The sequence below is a fragment of the Rhipicephalus sanguineus genome, chromosome 5 (assembly GCF_013339695.2).
Source record: "Rhipicephalus sanguineus isolate Rsan-2018 chromosome 5, BIME_Rsan_1.4, whole genome shotgun sequence".
NCBI classification, from domain to species: Eukaryota; Metazoa; Arthropoda; class Arachnida; order Ixodida; family Ixodidae; genus Rhipicephalus; species Rhipicephalus sanguineus.
In genome coordinates, this window is record NC_051180.1 from 144,012,128 (window position 1) to 144,035,522 (window position 23,395).

Below are 23,395 nucleotides of genomic sequence, written 5' to 3' on the forward strand. Positions count from 1 at the left end.
AACAACAGCTACCGCCTAAAAAAAGTTAAATGATGCACATGTGATAATGTGGTGTGCCGATGTCATCGTGGCTGCCGTGCCTGGGCACAATGAAAAATTGCGTCTGTGATGTCGCATGAAAACTGTATAAAAAGCCATTAAAAAAAAGTACTACATCTGGGGGTGTTATGTACCAAAACAACGTTATGAGTATAAGGCAGGCCTAAAGTTAGTGGACTTCGAACTCATTTAGGTCAGCCAGGGCTCCTAAATGAGCACCTATATTAAAGTACATAGGCGCAAGCACAACTCACCTCGTTGTTGTAACCCAGTGCTTCCAAGAGGGTGCTCCGGTCCGGGAATTCAGCGTAGCCGAAGCCACGCATGCGACCTCTGTCGCCGCTTTCTCTGGGCAGGCGTACGGACGACACCTTTTGTTAAAAATGAAAGAAGAGAGAAAAAAGTTAGCAACCTCACGACCATTCGGGCGTACCACGATGCTCCTCACCTTCAAGCCACGGAAAAATTTGATGACGTCTTCGTCGCAGACGTCGTACGGCAGGTTGCCCAGGTAGACCGTGTAGGGCGGTCGGTTGGGTACCTTAGACAGGTCCACATCTGGGCCACGGGCAGCTTTTGGAGCCGTTGGGAGAATGATCTTCTCGTCTCTCTTGTAGTCCATGGTGAATTTCTCTGCTTGCGAGTTAAATTGGAATGCAAGTGAGCCTTGATTGTGTTACGAACGAGAAACCGGGCTAAACACACTTTCAACGAAAGTCAAATGCATTCAGGACGATCAAGCAGCATGACTTGCATATCACGACGTGTTTGTGGCATAGAATGCATGGAGGTTTAAGGGGCCCCGTGACATCAATTAAGCATGTTGTTCTTACAGCTGCTTCTGGTACAATGGAATGCAGCAATATTGCAGTACAAGCAGGAATGATGTAAGCACACTAGTTAATTTATTTGACTGAAGAAACATACGCACTGAAAAAGCATTATGCTGTATAAAGTACTAAGGTATCACCAATCTTGAATACCATATTAAGAATTGCAAGATGACGCTACCAGGGGTGCAACAGCCGAAATAGGATTTGGAGTGATTTTTGGAGCAGCAAAAATGTTGCTTTTGGAGCATGAAAATGCTATTTCAGCAAAAGCAGTGTGTTGAACCAGCACACTGCTGTTTGTCAAATCATTTGACAGGCACTGCAAATGCTAATGTGGACCTGCCAACATCGAAATTCGGGAGGTTCGTAAAGAAGGAGCGAGTGGCGAAAAAAGAAAACTGGCTTACATTTTTGTTTATTGTTTCTCAGGAACGTCATACACAGCTCTGAATGATTGCCAGTAATTTTCTTAGACGTCAGCGATCATACTAGTGCTTGTATTTATACAGCACGTGCACGCATGAGTAATTAAGGAACAAAATGTGCTGTGCCCCGTGGCACCAGGTATTAATAGCACCTTCTAAATCTTCGTACGGCTTTCTGTAGGGCATTGGTGTACTGCGGCGAAAGTGGCTTAAACAGCATTCTACGTGCAATAGAACAAGGTCAGGAAGGTGAGGAAATTTTGGAACCGTTGTTCTTTTTTTCTTTTGATGACGATGCCAAAACTGTAGGTGGCCAATGCGAGCTCCATTTCACGCTAAAATTAGTGCAACTGAAAAAATTTGGAGGCAGGTCGGGCAGTGTGGCACAATTCGAACAAATTTCATGTTTTCCACTCAGCTTGGCGCAAAAATAAGGAACCGTATCAAATTGGCACAGCTGTTGCACCATAGTCGGACACAACTTTAGAAGGCAGCCGCATTTCTACCTCAAAGGCGGATGCATAAAAGCCTGCACCAATGAGTGTGCGCTACAGACTAATGTCGTAAGCCGCACAGTCGGAAAATTGAGAAAATGAGCTGGACTATTAAATTGTGGAAGCAATTGGCTGCTGCTCTTCAGTCATCTGGGTGACAGTGGCCCACCTTGTCAAGTTGCATCCGACCACAGGTGTGCCAACTGTTTGAGTGCCCGTAAGTCGTACATTTCCTCCATGGGGCATAGGAAGTAGTGATCATGTGGTGAAGCTTCCGTGCGTTTTGCATCAACGTTGGTGGCAATCACACATCGTGTGTAATCTGTGGCTCTGCCTTTTGTTGTGGAATGGTCTACTGTGGTCTAGCCGGTGTGCATGAACAATGACCGGCATGCTATAGATGGCTTGCATTGACGTCACAGAAACAACCATGTTGGAGCACTGGCATGTGTAGACGCGACGCTTGCGATGCCACATCAATGCTATCAAAACATCACATGCAGGTTATTTCATTACACACGCACAGAGACGCTCCTGCCAAGTCGTTTTCACGTTGACGCAATTTGTTTGTCATCAAAACCACCATCGTGGAGTACCAGTACATTCAGAAGTGGCGTCCATGACGTCACGTGCAAGCCATCTACTGTTGCTGGCTCAAAGACCCATGAATGATGGCTAACGTAGTCACATGTGTTTGGCCTCGTGAGAGAACAAAGGGCAGCTACAACGACAGACACGCACTGCAGAGGAGGATGCCAGAGCTGGAAGTCATCCACACTCATGGCTTCAAATGCGCACTACACGACAAACCACATGCACCTGCTGACGCATGCTCCTGTGGTTAGTTGTAACCATAAAAGCCGCCAAATAGAGTACTGGCAAATTATTGTGCAACGGCCACTATATCTGTGGCAGATGCGTGGTGATTGGAACCAACCAGTGACATCACTAGGAGAGTGAAACATGACAGGAAAAGTTTTCCATCCTTGGGGTGTTTGTAGCTTAGTAGCTGTAGTTCAGGCGCACAAGTTTTTTTTTAGTTTTTTTTTTCTGCACTTATCTCAACATTCAGTAACACACACCAGTGCTACAAAAAAAAAAAAAATCTTTACAGGGCCCCTTTAACACCCGAGCATGTGGCAACTGCACTAAATATCAGGCCGGACAAAATCGTTCTTTTGTCTAGATAGCAGTCCTGCAGGGCTGAGCCGGTAAAATTCGACAGTTACGAAACGCTCATGTAGCTCAGAATTGGCGACTTATGATGGCACAGTAGCTGCCACGAACACATGGCAAATAATAAGATCAGCTGGCTCATGGTAAGTATCGCTAACACTACAACGCCATGACAAACTTTACACGCGCGGTCAACTGCCAAGAACAAAGTTCACGTTACCGTCCACGGCTTCATTTTCCATTGTGTCCGCCCAGTTGATACGACGAGTGTTGACCACGGCATATCCCGACGGTGCCTCTTGATCACCACCCAGAAAGTCATTTAGGTTGAGGGTCTTCCCCTTAACCTTATGCTTTTTCCCTGCAACGGAGGAAACACACGTGGCTTCAAACACACAGAAGCGTAGTCCGATAAAGCTCGTACACGAAGCGACGCAAAGCCTGCGTCCTAACGACGCCTCCCGCCGATCAACCCGCTCCGGAAATTCGGGGCACCGAAAAAAAAAATATATATGTAGCGGGAGCCAAGGGCAGCTCTACGCTGGCCGGCCGTCTATCGCCGCTAAGACAAAAAAAAGAAAAAAAGGCAAACACAAAATAGCCGCTGCCTAACTGTCACATAGCCGTCGTACGCGCTAGAGATATGCTCGAGTTGCACGATACCTGGCATGTCTAATATGAATCCGCGCGCTGGGACGTTCACGAGGCGCACGCTCAATGAACACGTTGGGCACGCTCACAATCAAGGGCCCACAAACTTCGCGAGGCAGGCTTAATGGACCCCTGCCCGGCACCACCACCACGAGGGAGACAGACTGCCACAGTGCCTCAACTAGACTAACACACTGGGTGACTAACGCCGCCGAGATAACTGACAAACCCGTACGCGATAACCACGCCGAGGGGGTAATTTTTATGGCGGGCCCACGAGAACACTCGTCAGCAGTGCGACCCGGTTACCAACTACCATATTTAACGGACGGGCGCCGCTTTCGGCACGACCACGATTGCGCCTTACCGCCGACTCGAGACATTACGCGCACAAAATGCACGGTGTGACCGCCAAAGCAGAGCGCTGCGTCGCCGAAAAACCTCGGCAAATATGTGAAAAGAAATCCCACGTATTGACCTACCAGTCGACGCCATGTTGAATACTTTCACGATACGCTAATTTGTAAAAACGAGGATCAGATGGGCTCGTTTGCCGAAAGCGAAATCAGCGTATATAATTGGAGGCTCGGATTGCGGGAAAGATTATAGTAGAGGAGTGGACCCAATCACGCGGAAAAACAATGAATAAAATTATAGGTGGCGGCAAGGAATGCGCTCCTGGCGACACCAGCGGCCACAACCGACGGGCACACGCCTCTTCACCCGCCTCCTCTCTAGTTCTCGTAGCCTCTTTTGAATGGATGTTGCCGTGAAACTGAAAGTTCAATCGCGGTTTACGTAGGTGTGCTTGGTTCCTGCACGTCGGTCTAGCGTTACGTCCCTTCGCCATTGATAAAGACGGACAAACAAATGACGCCTCGCGACGTTGTACCACGAGGTATCGTCCCAACCCGTTGTTGACAAGTGCCGAGCCGGCTGGCGTGCTTGTCATAATGGAAGCCTGCGCACCCACGCCCGGCACTGTGGATGAGAATGCGCTCCAAGAGTTCGAGGACTACGATGCCGTCATGGAAACGATTCGAAAAGTGGCGAAAGGCGGCCTCACCGAACGAGAGATCGAACGCCTGCTGGAGGCGTTTAAGAAAACTTTCGACAAGTATCTCGAGCAGCCGTACCTGTTGGACGGTCACTTGGCGGAGATTGTACAGGCGCTCGTGAAACCCGTCAAGTCTGCGGACTGCACCGACGATGTCCTGCACACTTGCATGGTCTTTCTCGTCGTGGTGACGCAAGTTCGCGGATACAAAGTGGTCGTCAACCACCTGCCTCACGAGGTAGGAGTGCGTGGGCATGGAAAACGTACAGTGCACAACGATAGGGGCCACGAAATTTGCGTTTCCAGCGGCAAAAAATGACATAACGGGAAGCGTGAATGCATCCCACAGAGCTGACCGTTCAGGACAAGCTATCGGACGCATCCTGACATGTCGGGTTGAAGCTGTCAGCCGTGACGTAGTTGATTCATTGAGTGCCAATCGATGTTTCGGTTATGTTGCACACGGCTGTACGTTACCGTGCATGCTCGATTTTTGTCCTGCAGTCAGCCAGCGTTAAACTGTAGCGTGAACCGCACAAATATCAGTAGTCAAGAGAGGCTTCAGACACAGCAGTTTTCCTAGCTAGTGCGTCCGCATCTTCAAAAGGACGAAATGGCAACAAACATTAACAAAAAACATTCATGTTCTTGATGTAGGTGCACGGTGAAGAAACTGAGGTGGTCAAAATGAATGCACTATGACGTGCCTCGTGATCATACCGTGCTTTTGGCACGTAAAACTTCCAAATGTTCTTTTTATTTTTTTTTTAAGTTCTTGACTGTGGTACTAGCTTGTCTCATGGCTGCTTGGGCCTTGTCGCCAGTAATGACAAGACAAGAAAAGGGAGAGAAAGCCCAACAAGTTTACTGGCATTACAGTTATAAGAAACATTCGGTGAGTGGTGTCATAGGTACACCACCAAGCTTGACAGCATTGTCACTATGAGGGTAATTTATACTGACCACTGTAAATGACAGTCTCATAAACAACCCAAAACTTCATTAAGCTATGAGGCCAAGTGTCAGCAAACGATGTCTAAAAAGTGATGAGCACTAGAGGTTATTAGTGTACATTATAAAGCACACCTTCTTAGACGCATGTGAGCATTACAAAGCAAGTACAATTTTTTGGTAATTTTTCATAATTAAGAATATCATTAAAAGTGTGCTTATGTGAACACTCCTAACTCAAATTACACTCAATAAAAAAACAAAATTTTTTGTAGGGACATAAAAGAAGCTTTGGCCAGTGCAATGAACCAAAACAAATGAGATCAGATGAATAATAAAGACAGTGATTAAATAACCAAAAAAATATGCACTAACACTAGGGGCACCTTCGTATAACAGGCAGCCATACTAAATCTTGTGGCACAATTTGACTTATTGAGTTTAACTGCACACCCAGTAATGTGATAAGGAAGTGTGCCAAGTTTTATTGAAAAATATTTATTAGCAAAACCATTATGATTGTTTGTGTACGGAAAAATACCAAAAATATGTTGTGAGAAAATCAACAAAAAGGATTTGAAACAGGTGCACTGCTTACACAAGGTGATCAGGAGTGCAAAAATCCTCGCTATTTGTAGCTAGGCCCATCCTGGATTTTACTCTTGTGTGCCTTTCCTCCAGCGGCAAATCGCCATTTTTTTTCTAGATTTCTTTGCAGCATCAGTGCTGTAATGGGATGCTTTCGTGATGCGGGGCCGATCATTTGTCAGGCAAGCTTTTGCATTGCAGAGGCCAGGCTTAGTGCTAACTTGCTTCAAAATGTCAAGTGCGCTTCAGTTGCCATTATTTAAATGGCGCACATCGTCATACAAAGCAAATTGGATGACTGACAGGCTCACATTCGTGTCCTTGACCGTTAAAAACACATGTAGGATGTTGCATGTCCACCTGGTGAGAAGTTTATGACTTTTATGCTTAAAATTGATGGGTTGACAATGCTATTAGAGCATTGTCAACCCATCATTAGAACATGTTCACACTTGATATGATTGTTAAATAACCAACAGAATACAGCTGAACCCCTTTATAAGAGACACGCACTGGGGAGCAGTTCTTGTCCTTTATACGAGATGTCTCTTATAAGCAGGGTACCACGATCTCATTTTCTGATCAACCCTTATTTTGATGTAGACACACTGGTGTCTCTTACATCAGTGTCTCTTATAATGGGGTTCAACTGTACTACATATCAAGCTAATCTTATGATCCACACAAAACTGGCACTTTCAGTTTCGTAGATTATGGGTGCTCTAACATTTTTGCTTGTACCTTTTGAAAGAAACTGCGTAGACAGAAGCCATATGCAGCAAAATGATGGGCAATAAATTGTGCGTTTAAGAGGACCAAAAACCAAAAAATGACATTTTGAAAAAAAATTCGCTTTTTCCACTTGGCCTCATTGCCTTAAAGGGGTGGTGCCACCAAATTTGAGGCTTGCGCATTCTTTGCTGCAAGCGTTTTCTATAGCTCCAGGAAGCATGATGCACGCACCAAGATTCATGTATTCTCGCTAAATACCTTAATATCGGCTTTTGATGTAGACAACTTTCGGTTTCGGTTTCTGGGCGCCGCGGTTGTGCAGTGACGTAGAAGTGTAGGAGGCGTGGTCACATGACCACACAAGGCTGTGACGCACTTAGCCAAAAAGCGATCGAAACTCGGCGAGTGGTGTAGCAACCGATGCTTTGCCGGTACTATAGTGAACTAGGATATATTCTAGTTCACTACAGCCGGTACGTACATTGCTGAAGTAGCGGAGGTCTGGAGGTCACTCACGTTACTACAGCAGATTTGGTGTGACGTCACTACAACTTTCGTTGCCCGTCCTACAGATCTACGTCAGTGTTCGCGCTAGTGATTGGTTTCGATCGGGACAATGGGCATTTAGGTACACTTTGGAAGTGAATTAAAATATATATTCTAAACGTTTGCTGTGTCCGACCCTTCGTGTGGAGTGTCCTTGCATACAGAGGAAAACCACAACAGGCTTGTTATAGCCTCGAAATTTGATGCCACCACCCCTTTAAGGCTTGGCCTCATGAACAGTTCTTTATTCTAACAGAAACTTTGAATCAGACTTGGCAATAATGAAATAACAGTAATTAAAGTATAGGGGTGTTCAAAAGTTCCCAGGCCGTGCTGCCACAGGATTACACTTTATAGCAGCCTGGGAACTTTTGAGCAACCCTGTACATTTTGGAGTTATGTAAAGAATTACTTCAAGCATGTAATTTTAAGAATATTACTCATTAATTCGCAATTAGTTGACTAACACATAGGTTGTCCACTTTCCTTATGGCATTAAAAAAAAATTAAAACTTGACCTAAATAACGAAAAAAAATAATGAAGACAATTTAATCTGAGTGCCAAGCCTCAAGCATGAGAACAAGGCAGGCCCAAAGAAAAGCCGCGTAGCATCAAAACTCGAAGCCTTGCATGACAATGTTTGAATAACGTTTGTTAGAAGTAATTTCAGAATAGTTTCGTTACTTTCAGCCACCTGTAAGTTGCGATCTAATTTAGTTACGTTTAAAAAATTCTAACAGTGTAAATTAATTACTTTTTAGGAGTAATTTTGTTATCTATACCCGAAGTATACAGGCATTGCTCTGTCATCAACATCATTCAAAAGCAGCCTTTCTCGCATTAACATAGACTATTTTGTGTTGCCTAAGGAAAAATAAATACCCGTATCTAAAATCAGAGCTCATGTAAAGTGTTGTGTATAAGGCTTTACAAAGAATGCCTGCCAGAGTATTGGTGGCCTTATGGTGAACCTCAAGGCCGACATGGACATTGATGAACCCTGTCTTCCTGGCTGATAGATTAAAAGCAGTTGCCGTATACAACAAAGAATGCCTCATCGCTAAATAGAATACCTAAAATAAATAGCATGCCCTCCTCAGACCCAAAAGTAGCTCGGAAACACTTTTCAGTTCAGTTTGTGTTAATGACTCGTTCGTCAACAGCAAAGCTGAACAAATTTTTTTTTATATGCAAGCATTCTGTGGCAAGGTCTAAAGTGAAAAGTATGTAGGTATGTTTGTACCATCTTCAAAATATAACAAAAGACTGTTGGTGCAAAAAGAAAACGGTAGGGTAGTTGCCACTAGAAGTAACTTTACCATACTGTGGGCAATGAAAAAAAACTGTACAAGAGCAATTTTTCTTCATTGAATAAGAAGTGACAAAAAAATGCTACACTACATTATCCAGTTGGTTGCCAGTTTTATGATGAGTCTAGGCCTCATAAGTAATTCTGTATAATGCTTACACACAATCTGACAATTCCCCAATCCATAGTTTCTGTTTAAATTTTCATTTCACCGTTTCCTTTTCGGGCCAGAAAAACTATAGATAAACTTATTGAGACATTTTCAACACCTCTTCAAATATCGCAGTCGAAGTTCTTCCGCCAGCAGTGGCATTGTCAGTCAAGTCTGGCAATTCTCAGAGCATCAGGGAGCCTCAAGAAATATAACTTTGACTGGAGATATCGCCAAAACAGGCCTCCAGTGCCCCTAGCACTTCCCCAATCAAACAATGCTAAGCTTGCACTCTTGTCAACTACTTAATTGTCAAGGGACAGAAGCAATAAGACATGGAAGCGTTTGTCAGGTTGTCTTTATTTTTTGTGCTTCGACATCAATTATGCCTTAACGATGTCTCTGGCATTGGTACATGCTCAGTTGTGTTCCACCAGTATCAAGCAGGTTGTTTTTCTTCCACAGTAGATAGCCTTTGTCTTTCACCACTTCAATTTGCATGCACACAGCTTATGAGAAATCATTCGTTGTCATGTGTAGTGTTAAGTCACACAAGAGCGTGCAGCTTGTAGCTTTGTGCTGCTGATCTGCAAATGAGAGTGCAGAAGAGCACACAGTTAATTTCAGACTGACCTTCCACAGAAGCTGGACTAGAGCTCTAGCATGTTATATTTTGAAGTTAGTGTTGAGGGAGGCATGCAAATAAATCACTTGCTGTTGTGCTTAAATTCAAAGTCTTTTCATGCAAGGATCATATAAGCATATATACTACATGACTAGGATGAACTGCAGCCAATAATTAGCGCTTCAAAGGCTAGCAGCCTGGCAGGTTGGTGGCAGTGCACTCCTGCCCCCTCATCCCCTCAGATAAATGAAGCCTGCAATGAGTAATATGTGCAATATGAATGCAGGCGGCCTAGCTGAAGCTAAAAGCTTTAGCAAGTTCAGCTTTCAATCTGCCCCATCCCTTCCCCCTGTACAGGGTAGCATACCGGTTATGCCAAACTGGTTAACATCCCTGTCTTTCCTCTCTCTCGTTTTCCTTCCTTTAGCAAGTTCAGCATTCAGGTGCATATGAAATGTCGTTTTTATTGTACCGGGTTACTGAGTGCTGGTAGCGACATTATGCGTCACTTGGTATTGACCACTATGTCTTATAAAAGCTCTCTCATATTCCCCAATTGTTCCTATCGGAAAAAAAAAATTACGAATGCAACATGCTCGTGATTATGCCACTGCTGAAAAATAGATCAGCAGTGAAGTACGATACATTTATTCAGCGCAACAGTAACCCTGTGTTTGTCTCTGTGCCATCAGGTGTTGCTACCAACCCGTTTAGTCGCGTTTACGCCTATGGTAAGAGTGGTAATCTACAAGCGATAAGGAGTTCGTGGACCAGCTGAAACTCTATGACAAAGTTCTAGCATCTCTGGTTTTTCGGTAGGCAGTGGCTTTTGCGTGATACTGCGTCACTGGACAACGGCAGTGATATTTCTGGGAGCTTCTGTCAACCACAATTCTGGTCTTATCTTTTTTGCGTTTGACGAGTGTTATCATCATAAAAAGATCACTGATGATTACAGTCCTCCCTAACGTGAAATTTTAGCGTAACAGCATTGTGGCATTGACGGCGTAAACCTCTGCTCGGGCAGCTCGTTCAAAAGCAGCGGCTGACGAACTTTCAGCAGTTGTGTCACTCACTGTTGAGAAACAATGTGAATGTGTTGCTTACATGGAGCGCCTTCTTTAGTTAGGGTGACCTAAAACTATTCAAGCACTGGCCGTGCAGGCGAAATAGTATGCGTTCTGTGGGTCCAAAGTCCATGCCAGTGCTTCCCTCTCCTCAATGCACTATTTGCTCTCTTTGCTATCATTGTCATTATTCACCACAGCACTTTGTGTTCGCCTTCTTTCGTCCTCTTCGGTGCCAGTCCTTCACTCATTCATACTCAAAAAAACGACACAAGAGCCGTGAATGGGTGCAAGCTGTGCTTGAAAAGGCAAAGCATTCACAGCCGTGCTGCTGTCGAAAATTTACAGCAGCAGTGAAATGGAATACACTCACTTACGCTTACTGCAACAACAGTTCTGTGTTTGCTGGTTTGATCTCTATGCTACAAGGGGGTGCCACTGATGCGGCTGCACATGTTTCCAAGGTGACTCTGTACCGATACACAAACGCTAATAAGTTTGTGGAAAGAAGAAACACTGTCTATTATTGTGTGCAGTGCCTGCACACAAGCAAGTAACGTTTTTCCATCTTTTGTTTGCTTTGGAGAATACTGATGCGCATGCAGTTGTGCTCTTTTGTGGTGATAGCCTGTTTTGTGCTCTTTGCAGCTGTCAGACATTGAACCTGTCCTTGCCCTGCTGGAGAGAGTCGCACCAGACAGTGTGAAGTTACGTCCAACAACGTACATGTTACTGCTCTGGCTCGGCGTGCTGTCCATGGTGCCTTTCCAGCTCTCCCGCCTTGACTCTGGGGATTCAGGAACGAAGCCCGTGGCCCAAAGGTAAAAGCTCTGTTGCTCAAAGGCATTGTTAAAGTGATTGTGACACCAAAGTTCTGAGCTTGAATTATGTGTTGCGTCCTAATTCATGCAAATCCCGCAGCAAACTGGAAAAAATTTAGTGCATTCGTAGTGGTGTAAAATTTGTATTTGCCGCCACGGTGGTCTAGTGGTTATGGCGCTCGACTGCTGACCCGAAGGTCGCGGGATCGAATCCCGGCCGCGGCGGCTGCATTTTCAATGGAGGCGGAAATGTTTGAGGCCCGTGTACTTAGATTTAGGTGCACGTTAAAGAACCCCAGGTGGTCGAAATTTCCGGGGCCCTCCACTACGGCGTCTCTCATAATCATATCGTGGTTTTGGGACGTTAAACCCCAGATATTATTATTATTATTATTATATTAAAATTTGTATTTGGATTTTTCAGTGTCGCAGTTAAATTGTACGGTGGTGTGGCAACCCTTGATGAAGTTTTGATGAAGTGGATTGACACCCCCCTGAAATGAATCCCTCGAGTAGGAGAAGCGACTCCCAGAGGCCATGCTTTTATTCACTGTGAAAACAGGAAGAGATAGCAAGCGTTGAATGTGTGCAATGATTGCCATGCATTACCTTTATTTTTGAATGTATTGGTGGTTCTCTGTTGCTTTTTACTGTGCCAGTGAAGAAATTGCGAGCACAATTCAATGGCGAAGCCCTTGCTGCACCTGTGTGTACCAGGGCATGCAGAGCATTTCATTCATTGTGGTATCGCACGGTTCCGAAGCAGACGGCACATCAGTGGGCTCTTAATTTCTGACGTCACATGCACCATGCCAGAATGGCAGTTGATGGTGGGATGAATCGATAGGCAGCAATTTTAAATTACAGTTATGAATGCGCAGATCCCAGTTTTTTGTGTGCTTGATCACATTGGCCCCCCTACTCACGATTGTAATGAAAAAATTGAGAATAGTAGGATGACCATGTCATCACCCTTTTAAAGGCGAATGCAACAACATTTTGCTCTTGCTAAATTGGTTAGGGGCAAGTGAAGTTTGTTGCTGGCTAGGTGGTTAAAGACTGAGGTATGCGTATTAGTGCAGCAAGAAAACAAAACACTTGGTTACCAAGGATAGGATTGGAAGGAACAGGTAGTGTAAGCACTTAACTTCACTGGCTTATCTGGTGGGCGAGGTTGAAACAGTGGATGAGATGCACATGCATACAGTGGTCACAGCAGAGTTCTCAAACCTTTCGGTCTCATGGTTAAAAATATCACAGGAGAATCTGTTGCTGGGCCTATTGGTACATACTTGAAGAAACGAAAAAACCAGCTTACAGACGTGTACACAAGAAGAGAAGATGACAGACACTCGCTGGATCTAGCGAGTGTCTGTCGTCTTCTCTTCTTGTGTACACGTCTGTAAGCTGGTTTTTTTTTGTTTCTTCGAATAAAAATACCAACTGAAGCGCGATTGACGCAATTAACATGTCGTTCCTTAATGCGAAAAGTCTCCAAGTTCCAACCAATCTTGTATCAGCATACCATTACTTCTTCCCAGTGTTTTGATCTTGCTGAGCTCTCGCATTTTAGTACCTCCTTTGTTTCGTCTCCACGATAATGTGCATCCCTTGGCTTTAATTGCATAGTTTTTACTATTGAAGCAATCTTGTCAAAACTATGGGGCTTTCAATTAGTACCTGTTTTTTCTTATTAATTAGGAGACTTGGAATAGCAGTAAACAGGTTATTGTATAATTCATTTTTCATGGACTGTAGTTCCTGTGTGGTCCTTCAAGGGAAGCTGAAGCACTTCAAAAAAAAAAAAGACTTTGGAGTGTGTAATCATAGTTTGATCCCTGCTGAATTCGAAAACCAATGTAAGAGTTCACAGAAGTGAATGCAAATAACATTTCCTAACAAAAAACAGGGACCAAAGCCGCAGGGCTTCTTGAGATGCCGAGCGAACGCGGTGATGTCATCTTCGATGTGTGCGTCATCGGTAACATCAAGGCATGGCCTTCGCGATCGGTTTCACCAACGCACACAGCCGAACTAGTCACAGAGGCCACGGTTGGAGATACGACAATGCTGCGCGGCTCCCCGACGATGACGTAGTTCCAGTTCGTTTCCACGCCCACACTTTCGACGCATTCGCGTGGGCTGAGCAAGACGAACTTTTCTTTCGTGTATTTTAAAGCTCCTGCTGCCAGAACAGCAGAAAAAATTGCGCCATCGCTGGCAATAATGTTGGTCCTTGCTAACAACAAAGTTTTGCCGAATAAAACCACTTCAGCTTCCCTTTAATGCTCTGTCTGGCTTACTTCAGCAGTGCACTCATGAATGTAGTGATCCTCCATGCGATGCAGTGCACTAGATAATGTCTGTGTCTTCAAAAGCTTTTCACAACAACCTCTCAGAACAACACAATGCAATGCACTGTTTCCACACTCATCTTATGAAATTTTGCCCTTTCAGTGTTATAAGAGTGGCTCTGACTTAGGTGTGGGAGCCCTTACTCAAATGGATACAATACTTGATGTGTTTGAAACAAGCACTCGTAATACAACTAATAATAATGATAATAATTTTGAAAAAGTAATTTACATCGCATTTCAAATAGAAGGTAAATTCGGTTCGGATTATTGTATTGGGATTATTGTAATGGGATATCCTTCAGGTTGTCGTATGACGATTTATTATGAGGCAGCGACGTCTTAAACAGTCCAGATAGCACCGGCAGAATACGAAGGTAGATCGCCCACACAGCAACAGACACATAAACTCTTCTTTTTCCTCTTCCTCACTACAAGATTACTAACTTTCCGGTGCTAGCTCTTCATATGGCAAAGTTTGAGATTGGGCTAGTTGGTAATCTATCTTCAACAATCAGCGCAGAACGTACAAGGGACAAGAAACGGAACATAGACAGCGCCCGTCTATGTCCCCTCCCTTGTCCGTTCTGCGCTGATTGTTGAAGGTCTTCACATGGCTCTGTCATAGCTGCTTGAGTGGTGCCTTAATTGTGCAAGTCTTGGAATATAAAAATGTTCACTAATTTTACCGCCATGATAACTTAGTGGCTAGTGCACTGTGGTGCTAAGCAGGAGGCTACGGGTTCAATTTCCAGACACAACGGCTGCATTTTGAGAGGGGCGAAAAGGAAAGATGCCCATGTACTTAGATTTAGGTGCGAGCTAAAGAACACCTCATGGGCAGAGTTATTCTGGAGCCCTCCTCTACGGCGTTCCTCATAATCATATCGTGGTTTGACTCGTAAAACTCCAGAATTTAATTCACTGTTAACTTCTGATATCACTGGTTGAGCTTTAAGAGTGCCCTTCAACTGTGGCAATGTAAATGTATTGCGTTACTGCGATTTTCTCTTAGAATGTCGCTCTTATCATAAATATTATGCGCTGTTCTTACAGTGGCACCTTTTGGTTTATATTGATTCACACTTTGCCTTTGATGTCCCTGTGTCTGTATTGTGTCCTACCTGAGCACCAGATTCAGTAGTGGAAATGTTTGGTCCTGTGAACGCTGCATCACTTGTGTGACCTCTGTGCAGCAGCAAGGAACATGTGTGCTTTGCTTTGTTTATTCTTTTTAAAACTCTTTGTTGTGTCACTTACTACTCATTTCTTTTCATTTCAGGATATATGAAGTCATGAAGGCCAACCTCACTGCCGTTGGGAAGGCAAACGATGCCTCCAGCTTCTTGAGTGCTCATTTCATTACTCGTCCCGACATCAAAGACCTCTACTTTGATGACTTCATGTTGTGGCTGCAGAGTGTAAGTAATTTTGATGCTTCCTTTGAAGCCGTTACCCATAGCTAACAAGACTGCAAGAAGTACTCACCAAATTATTGTTCTGTTAAATTTTTACACGCGAAGCAGTCGTTGTGTGGGACAATGAATGATTGTCGGATTTCTTCTCGATTGTTGCGTACACCAATATATTCTTTTGGAAATGTATAATTGACAGCAGTGGCCCCCAAAAGCATTGCTCCTATTTGTTACAGGATGTGCACCACGACATGTCAATGGTCTATGTTTTTTTTTTTTTGTCATGGCCTCGCAAAGTGAGGCAATTCTTGTGTCTTTGTAGAATTTAGCAAGAATTTATTCTCGTCCTTGTTCGTGAAGCACATTTCTCGCGTTGTTTTCCACAGATGTGAGTAAGATAAAGAAACATGCACTAACTTATTAATTAGTCTCGTAATTTAGTCTTTACGCCTGTGCACTTCGATGCACTCACTAAACACAGACGAGCAACCACACTTGCTTGCGTGGTTGCTTGCCTCCGACATGCATGAGCATTTTGCATATCTTATCCACATCTGTATATTCTGTGTTAAGCACTGCAAAAATATGCCTGAAATTTCTGCTACGCACAAAGAAAAAGAACACTTCCATTTTGAGCTTTAGGTGCTTGTTTAAACACGTGGTGTTCAAAACTTATGCTTAATCCTCCAGTACAGCATCTCCCTATGTTTCATTTGATTGTGAAATCCACATTCATTCATCTGTCTGTCTGGTAATTGCTTGTCATGCTCATTAATGGGAAGTTTGGGTGAGTTGGTACTTCATTGCAGAAGAAAAACTTTTAGCGCGAAAAAAAGGAACGAGTGGACGAGGAGAGGTGATGCGGACAGGCACTGCTCGTGAAGTATGCACACACGAATAAACTTGAATAAGGAGTACTGAATCAATAAACAAATCAATCGAACCATTCTGCAAAACAAGCATATTGCATATAGTGTTATATATAGTGTTATATACCATTGATGTACCAAGAATGTCGCTGGTCTCGGCATTGTAGGGATGTAATTTTATATGTTTAGCTGTGGCAGCGTCACTTTCGGGGATACATATATGCTTGTCGCATGGCTTGGCATACGATGTTGAAATATACAGTTGACTCTCAATAATTCAATCTCTGATTATGCAAACTTTCGGTTAATTCAAACAAATCTTAAATTCTTGATTAGCCTGCTATGTTTTCAATGTATTTTAAGGCCGCTTAATTCCAACTGTGCCATTGCACAAGTTCGGTTGATTCAAACTTTTTGCTTGTCCATGCCTGGAAATATCTGTTGCACTTGTTGCTTCTAGCGAAGCATCCGCATTTTTATGTCACTAACGGTCACGAATAAAGCCCATTGCCTGCTTAAAAAACGGCCAAAATAGCGTAACTGCACGCACAATTGCATGCTGAATGAGGAAAGGGAAAAAAAATCTGAGAAGGTCTGGCCTCAATCTATCCGTGCTGAATGCTTCTTAAGGTCACTTTTGGCTTAGTACATTGGTGTCATGCGGGAAAGTGTTCTAAGATTGGGGAGGGGCGACCGGCTGTTGTGGGACACAACACATTTCGTCCCTTAACTACACATGCGGGCACGCATTGTGTAATAACGGGCACCAGTACAATCGCTGGAGCCCAAAAACTTTATTGGCAATCATACAGAGCTGTCTGTGATGTTGCTGGGCCCTGAAAAACACTAAACATTACAACGCTAGTTGGTATGTTGCCCTGAGTCATACTTATGAGAACTTCTCAATAGTCTAACAAAATCCTCCGGTCCCCTCATGTTTGAATTATCAAGAGTCTACTGCGAAGCCGACCATCTTTCTTTTGCTCTGCACAAATAACCATCGTCAAATCTCGCGAAAGTGATAGTCGTACGGTATTTGTGAATGTGATTACTGGAGAACACTGCCCCTGGTTTCACTCTTTTATTTTTTAAAGTTTGGTGAAGACTTGCATAAAGAAAATGTGGGTGTCAGTGTGAATGGAATCTGGCTGCTGTGACACCTGAGCACCAGCACAGAAGAGGGGAAGTGTAGGCATCATATTTCAGTGTGACGGCTTATGCTGTGTCGTAACTACACTTTTTGTTGGTTCTCTTCCTAGCACTAAAACAGCCTTGACCTAAAATGCTAGAAGTTTCTGCTGTACTTCACGAACAAAGTATTGCACTAATCTGGGCTGGTTGGTACATTATTGGAATGGAATCAAACAGCTTTTCAGACGAGACAAAATGAGAGCAGTAATGACAACAAAAAACAACTGTCATTTTTGCCTTGTCCCATCTGAAGTGCTGCTTGATTTCGTTCCAATTCAGGAAGAAAGTTTATCGTTATGAAATGTTGCACACGTTATGCTCTGCAGAATGGTAATATTCTGTGTTTTTTTTTATAAACGTCATTCACTTGCTCATGCAGATGCTGCTACTTGAGGCAGTACCACTGTGTCTTTATTACGTCGTTGCATGAAAGCATCTGTTAAAAGGACTTTGAAACTGTTCTGACGATCAGTTACAAATACATTGATCAACTACCACAAAATCCTGTGGATCCTTAACAGACTGAGTCATGCACTCTGTGTCAAAGCGTATAATTTAGTACTATATAAGCTTTTAAACACAACAAATTACTGCAAACCACAGCACGCTCCCATGCTGACTTCACAGCCTCCCCCCTTTTGGGAAGTGGCATTGTTTCATGGCATCATTCGTGTGATCGACCTGGGTAGCCTCTTAGCATTCATACAGAAGGAGTGAGTGGCCTAGTAGACAGTTTTGCAATGCCACCCGGTGGCACGGAGATCAACCAAAGAGATATGGAGCATGGTGTTCGCGGTCTACTGTGCACCGATGGCGGATCGCGTAAGAGGGAACTCAGGCCTGATTCCACAGTGAAAGAGTTGTAGAGGAAAATCATGACTTGGGAGGATGGCAACCTTTAGTTGCCGGTAGCTCCCTTGATCTCACACTCAAATAAATAATGCTGCAGGTGATTTACTTGAGTTGTAGTTTAAACAATTAAATAATTAAAAAATAAAAGAAATTTCAGGAATCCTTTAAGCTAAAAAACATATGCAGTCCAATGAAACATTATCGCAAAATGTGAAAGCATTAGAGAGAGAGAAAGCTCTTTAATGAAAAACAGAGAATTCTGCCGGCATATATAAAGGTGCCTACATGCTACTCTGTATAGGGGAGGGGATTGAGGACAGAAAGGCCCTAGGAGGAGGAGGAGGGTAGGAAAGGAGAAGGAAAAAAGGAGAAGATAATATGATCGCGGTAGTATGTACATGTCACACCGTAATGATGTTGATATAATTTAAGTTACAGTTTATCAATTCGGTTATTGTCCTCGAGGAATTTGAACAGAAATTTTAAAATCTGACGTTGTTGATTACACTGTGAGAAAATGATGTAGGAACTTGAAAGGAGTGGATTGTGTTCTCTATTAACAGGCACTCAAAAGTCATACATAAATACATAACTACAGGAAAAAAAGACAATTGATGCACTACAGCATACTTATAAGGTGCTATGAAACATGGCAAGCGTTTATAAAAGCAAGATACAGTTGACCGTTGCTATAAGGAACATGAAAAGTGAAGGTGGACTAACTGATTTGTACATTTTTAATAACTCCCTTATGAATCCTCCGTTATTTTTAACATTCTCATTAATTAGGTGACTACTATCAAACGTCTCTGAAACAAAATTACTTGTATAACGATGCATTCCTTATGCCTCAGATATATTGGAAGTGTTACACTGTGTGCCCCTTGACTCTTTCGGGACCACCCCATTGGAGCATCGATCATATATGACCGACAGCTTTTCGCGCGCTGCCAAGTCCAAATTTTTGCGTGTTTTTACATGTATTGCTATCTAGTGTGTAGTTTCGTCACTAGGCTTTCAGTTTCGGCAAAGCTTGCCATTTTTCCGTAAAGCGGCGATACATGAGAGAGAGATTTGTGGGTAGCAGGGGCAGCGAATGTAGCAGAATATGGTGTCGGGCTCACGTCAGGCTTGCGCAAAGCAAATTGCATGATTCCGCTGCTTTGATGGATGGATGAATAAACTTTATTTAGGTCCCTCGGAACGCGCCCTAGCACGTTGCGGGCCGCTCCCACGTCGGAACAGAAAGACCAAGTCTCTCTGCTGCGTCGCGGGCCCGTTGGACTGCCCATAGTTGTGCTTCGAGTCCGGAGCTTGTAATAGCATCTTCCCATTTTGACTGCGTGATGACTTCGCCGCCGTGTAACGCGGGGAACCGCCAGAGCATGTGTTCGAGATTAGCGATATCTGCGCATAATGAACATGCATTAGTTGGCTGTATTTCAGGATAGATCTTGTGCAATAGCGTGGGGTTAGGGTACGCCCCAACCTGAAGTAACCTTAGTGTCAGAGCCTGTGGTCTGCTTAATTTTCTGTGTGGTGGAGGGTACTGTCTCCGGCCCAGGTAAAAATGCTTGGTGATTTCGTTATACGAGGTGGGAGGGTCCAGATTCTCCAAAACCTCAGCACGCCTTCCGGTAGCTACGCGGTCTACTAGTCCTCGTGCAGCTATGTGGGCCGACTCATTGAGATTGGGCGGGGCTCCCTTGATCTGTCCCATGTGAGCTGGGAACCAGACAAGTGTGTGTGGCTCGATGCTCTTGTCCCAGAGGATCCGCAAGGCCGGTTCCGAGATGGTGCCCTTGGCAAATGCTCTGATCGCCGATCTCGAGTCGCTGTAAATCGTGGACCTCCTGTTGTCCAGCAAGGCCAACGCAATCGCAGCTTGCTCCGCTATTTCGGCTGCCGTCGTCCGGACCGTCGTCGAGTTTGTGATTATCCCCTCGTGGTTGATGCTCACTGCCACATACGCCTTCCCCTCGAGATACCGGGCCGCGTCAACGAAGCAACAGTCCCTGGCCAGATCGTGAGCCCTTTCTAAAAGAGCGTTTGCCCTGGCCCGTCTCCTACCCTCGTTATGCTCGGGGTGGACGTTTCGCGGGATGGGGAAAACGGTGATTCGTTCTCGCTGTTCACGAGGAATGCTGCAGAAGCGAGACTCGATTTCCGTCGCTGGAGTCCCCAACTCCTGCAGAATGTTCCTACCAGAATGCGTGGTGGACAGCCTGGCGAATTGTGCCCTCTCCTGAGCCTCCGCAATTTCTTCCAGTGTGTTGTGCATTCCGAGACGAAACAGTCTCTCCGAGCTTGTGTACATAGGGAGCCCAAGAGCTGTCTTGATGGCCTTCCTGATTGACGTGAGCTTGTCACGCTCCGCTCTCTGCCAGTTGTGCATGGCTGCAACGTAGGTAAAGTGGCACATCACAAAGGCGTTCACCAGCCTTACGAGATTGTCTTCCACAAGTCCCTGTTGCCGGTTGGCAACCCTCCTTATAAGTCTGATGGCATTGTCCGTTTTTCTGGCGAGTCTCGTTACCGTCAGGTTATTGGAGCCGTTCGATTCGATAGTCATACCAAGAACCCGGAGGGAGTCCACCCTGGGGATGAAGCAGCCTTCCCCTGTCCTAAGAGTGATGCTGACGTCCTCTACTGGCTTCCAACCTTTAGGTTTGGGGCCCCTGCGCTTGGGCCTGTACAGCAGGAGTTCTGATTTCCGCGACGAGCACCGAAGACCAGTCGGTTTTAGGTAGTTTTCCGTGACTTCAATAGCTTCCTGTAGCACAGCCTCTATTCGTCCATCACTGCCTCCAGTACACCATATGGTAATGTTGTCGGCATAGATCGTGTGGTTGATTCCGTCGACTTCGGACAGTCTTTTCGACAGACCGATCATGGCGAGATTGAAGAGGGTCGGGGATAAGACCGACCCTTGTGGCGTCCCTCTGAAGCCAAGCCTGACCGGGTCCGAAGCGAGGTCGCCGATTTTGAGAATAGCCTCTCTGTCTGTCAGGAATGATTTCGTGTAGTCGTGGAAGCGCTTGCCAAGCCCGAGACACGAGATCTGACTCAGCACGAAGTGGTTGAGAACGTTGTCAAATGCCCTCTCCAAGTCCAGTCCCAATATTGCTCTTACATCCCTTGTGTTGCGATCGATGACTTGGTCTTTGATGAGCTTCATGGCGTCTTGCGTCGAGAGGCCCGGCCTGAAGCCAATCATATTGTGGGGGTAAATGTTGCGGTCCTCCAGGTATCGGGAAACCCTGTTCAGGATGGCATGTTCGGCCACCTTACCCACACACGACGTGAGCGAGATGGGCCGGAGGTTGTCGAGGCTGGGAGGTTTGCCTGGTTTGGGGATGAGGATAGTGGTGGCCGTCTTCCACATCTCCGGGACTCTACCACTCCTCCACGCCTGGTTGATGGCATCCGTCAGGTACTCCACCGACCTGTCATCCAAGTTTCTCAAGGCCTTGTTTGTGATCTTATCTGGACCCGGGGCCGACCTGCCGTTTAGGTCGTGCATGGCCTGTCGGATCTCCTTGATTCCAAATTCCGCGTCCAGTTCCGGGTTAGCGCCCCCCGCATAGTCAGGGGCGGGAGGTGGCGGGCTGGATGCGATTGGTAGGTACTTCCCAACCAGTTCTGCCAGTACCTGATTGTCCGAGGATCCTTGCCTAGCTGCATGAAGTATGCGAGTCAGTGTACATCTCTGGTTCGATTTGGTGTTGTTCTTGTTCAGCAGGTGCTTTAGGAGGTTCCAAGGGCCTCCCCTCCGCATCTGTCCATCTACCGAATTGCAAACCTCGTCCCATTGCTGCTTAGAAAGGACCTTACAGTGTTCCTCAATGCTTCTGTTGAACTCGGCTATCTTCTTGCGAAGCCTGCGATTGAGGCGCTGCCCCTTCCACCGGGCCAGGAGGGACTGTTTGGCCTCGAGAAGATGAGCTAGTCTGCTGTCCATCTTTTCTACGGGAAGGTCCGTGGTGATTTCCTTAGTGGTAGCCTGGATGTCCTCGCCGATCTGCGCCGTCCAGCGTTCAAGGTGGAGCTTCTCCTCGCCCTCAGACCTCTCCTCTCTAAGCTTGCGGAACTTGTCTCAATCAGTCACTCGGAACTTGTGTTGTCTTGTCCGTCCAACCCGCAGGACAGTGGCCGCTACCGCAGGTAGTGGTCGCTACCAAAGTCGACGTTGAGGTTAGTCCACTTGACTTCCGCCATGTTCCGGACAAAGGTGAGGTCCGGTGTCGTGTCCCTGCTGGACGAAGTACCACATCTGGTGGGAAACACAGGGTCCGTTACTAGCATCAGGTCTTGGTTCATCGTTTCTCTCCAGAGGTCCTCCCCCTTGCGAGTGTCGTACGAGTAACCCCAAGTGTGGTGAGGAGCATTAAAGTCACCCGCTATAATAAGGGGGGATCCTCTGGAGAGCTGTACGGCCTTGGATAGGAGAGCCTTGAAGCGCTGTCTCAAGTCCTTAGGACTACTGTATACGTTCAGAAGAAAGATGCTCTCTCTTTTAGTGGGTCCTGGGACGATTTCTATCATGACATACTCGATTTTGCTCGAAGCCATGTTAAGGTCGTGGACGACATGGGTCAGCTTGTTGCTTATTAGCGCACCAACACCTCTTCCTTCTTCGTTCTTCATGACAGAGTGGTAACAGGGTAGCGTGACGTTATCGGTTAGTGTTTCTTGTAAGATTATGACGTGCGGTTTCTCCGAATGTGAGCGAATAAATTGCTGCAGAGGGGCCCTCTTGTGAAGGAACCCCCTGCAGTTCCATTGCCACATTATGAATGCACTAGTTTGTGCGGCCATCGTGTTGCTGTTGCAACTGCGTCATTGAATTATCCGTCGCCGGAAGTGGCAGCGCTCTCGGACCCATGACGGGTGCAACGACGTTTTCCAAAAACGACTCTATCTTGCAAAACCTCTGATTGTATCCTTCCTCCGTGGCTAGCATGCTACCCTGGATGCACGAGACAGTCTCGCTTAGCTGTTTTATGCTCTCACTGAGTGAAGACAGCATTTCGCGAATCTCCGACCTAGCTCTACCCGAGGCCTTATCCTGCTCGCTAACTATGGCCCTCTTTTTGGCAGGCCTCTCGCATTCCTCGACTACGGGCATCTCCGTTGACTGAGTCGATTGCCTGACGACCTCAACCGGCTGTTGGCCTCCTCCACTCCTAAGCTCAGATATCTCAGCCATAAGTCTAGCTATCGTGTCTCTCATCTCCTTATTTTCGCG

General features: G+C 45.4%; 2 protein-coding genes across 8 annotated transcripts in view; one reads left to right on the plus strand and one right to left on the minus strand.

The window, feature by feature from the left end:
• The window catches only part of LOC119394297 (eukaryotic translation initiation factor 4B), a 46,904-nt gene extending 42,590 nt beyond the window's left edge, over positions 1-4,314 (minus strand). For 2 of the 7 annotated variants that reach the window (XM_049415739.1, XM_037661581.2), the window contains exons 1-4: positions 4,101-4,314; positions 3,188-3,328; positions 488-675; positions 294-410 (exon numbers count right to left, since the gene is read on the minus strand). In XM_049415739.1, the coding sequence (XP_049271696.1) occupies positions 294-410; positions 488-675; positions 3,188-3,328; positions 4,101-4,113 (459 nt within the window). In that variant the 5' untranslated portion in view covers positions 4,114-4,314. The other 5 variants (XM_037661584.2, XM_037661579.2, XM_037661582.2 and 2 more) reach the window with 4 other exon arrangements.
• A 24-nt stretch (positions 4,315-4,338) lies between these two features.
• Positions 4,339-23,395, plus strand: part of LOC119394296 (tubulin-specific chaperone D) — a 91,736-nt gene continuing 72,679 nt past the window's right edge. The window contains exons 1-3 of the mRNA XM_037661577.2: positions 4,339-4,913; positions 11,294-11,466; positions 15,103-15,241. Coding sequence (XP_037517505.1) covers positions 4,572-4,913; positions 11,294-11,466; positions 15,103-15,241 — 654 coding nt within the window. The 5' untranslated portion in view covers positions 4,339-4,571. The remainder of the gene's footprint in view (positions 4,914-11,293; positions 11,467-15,102; positions 15,242-23,395) is intronic.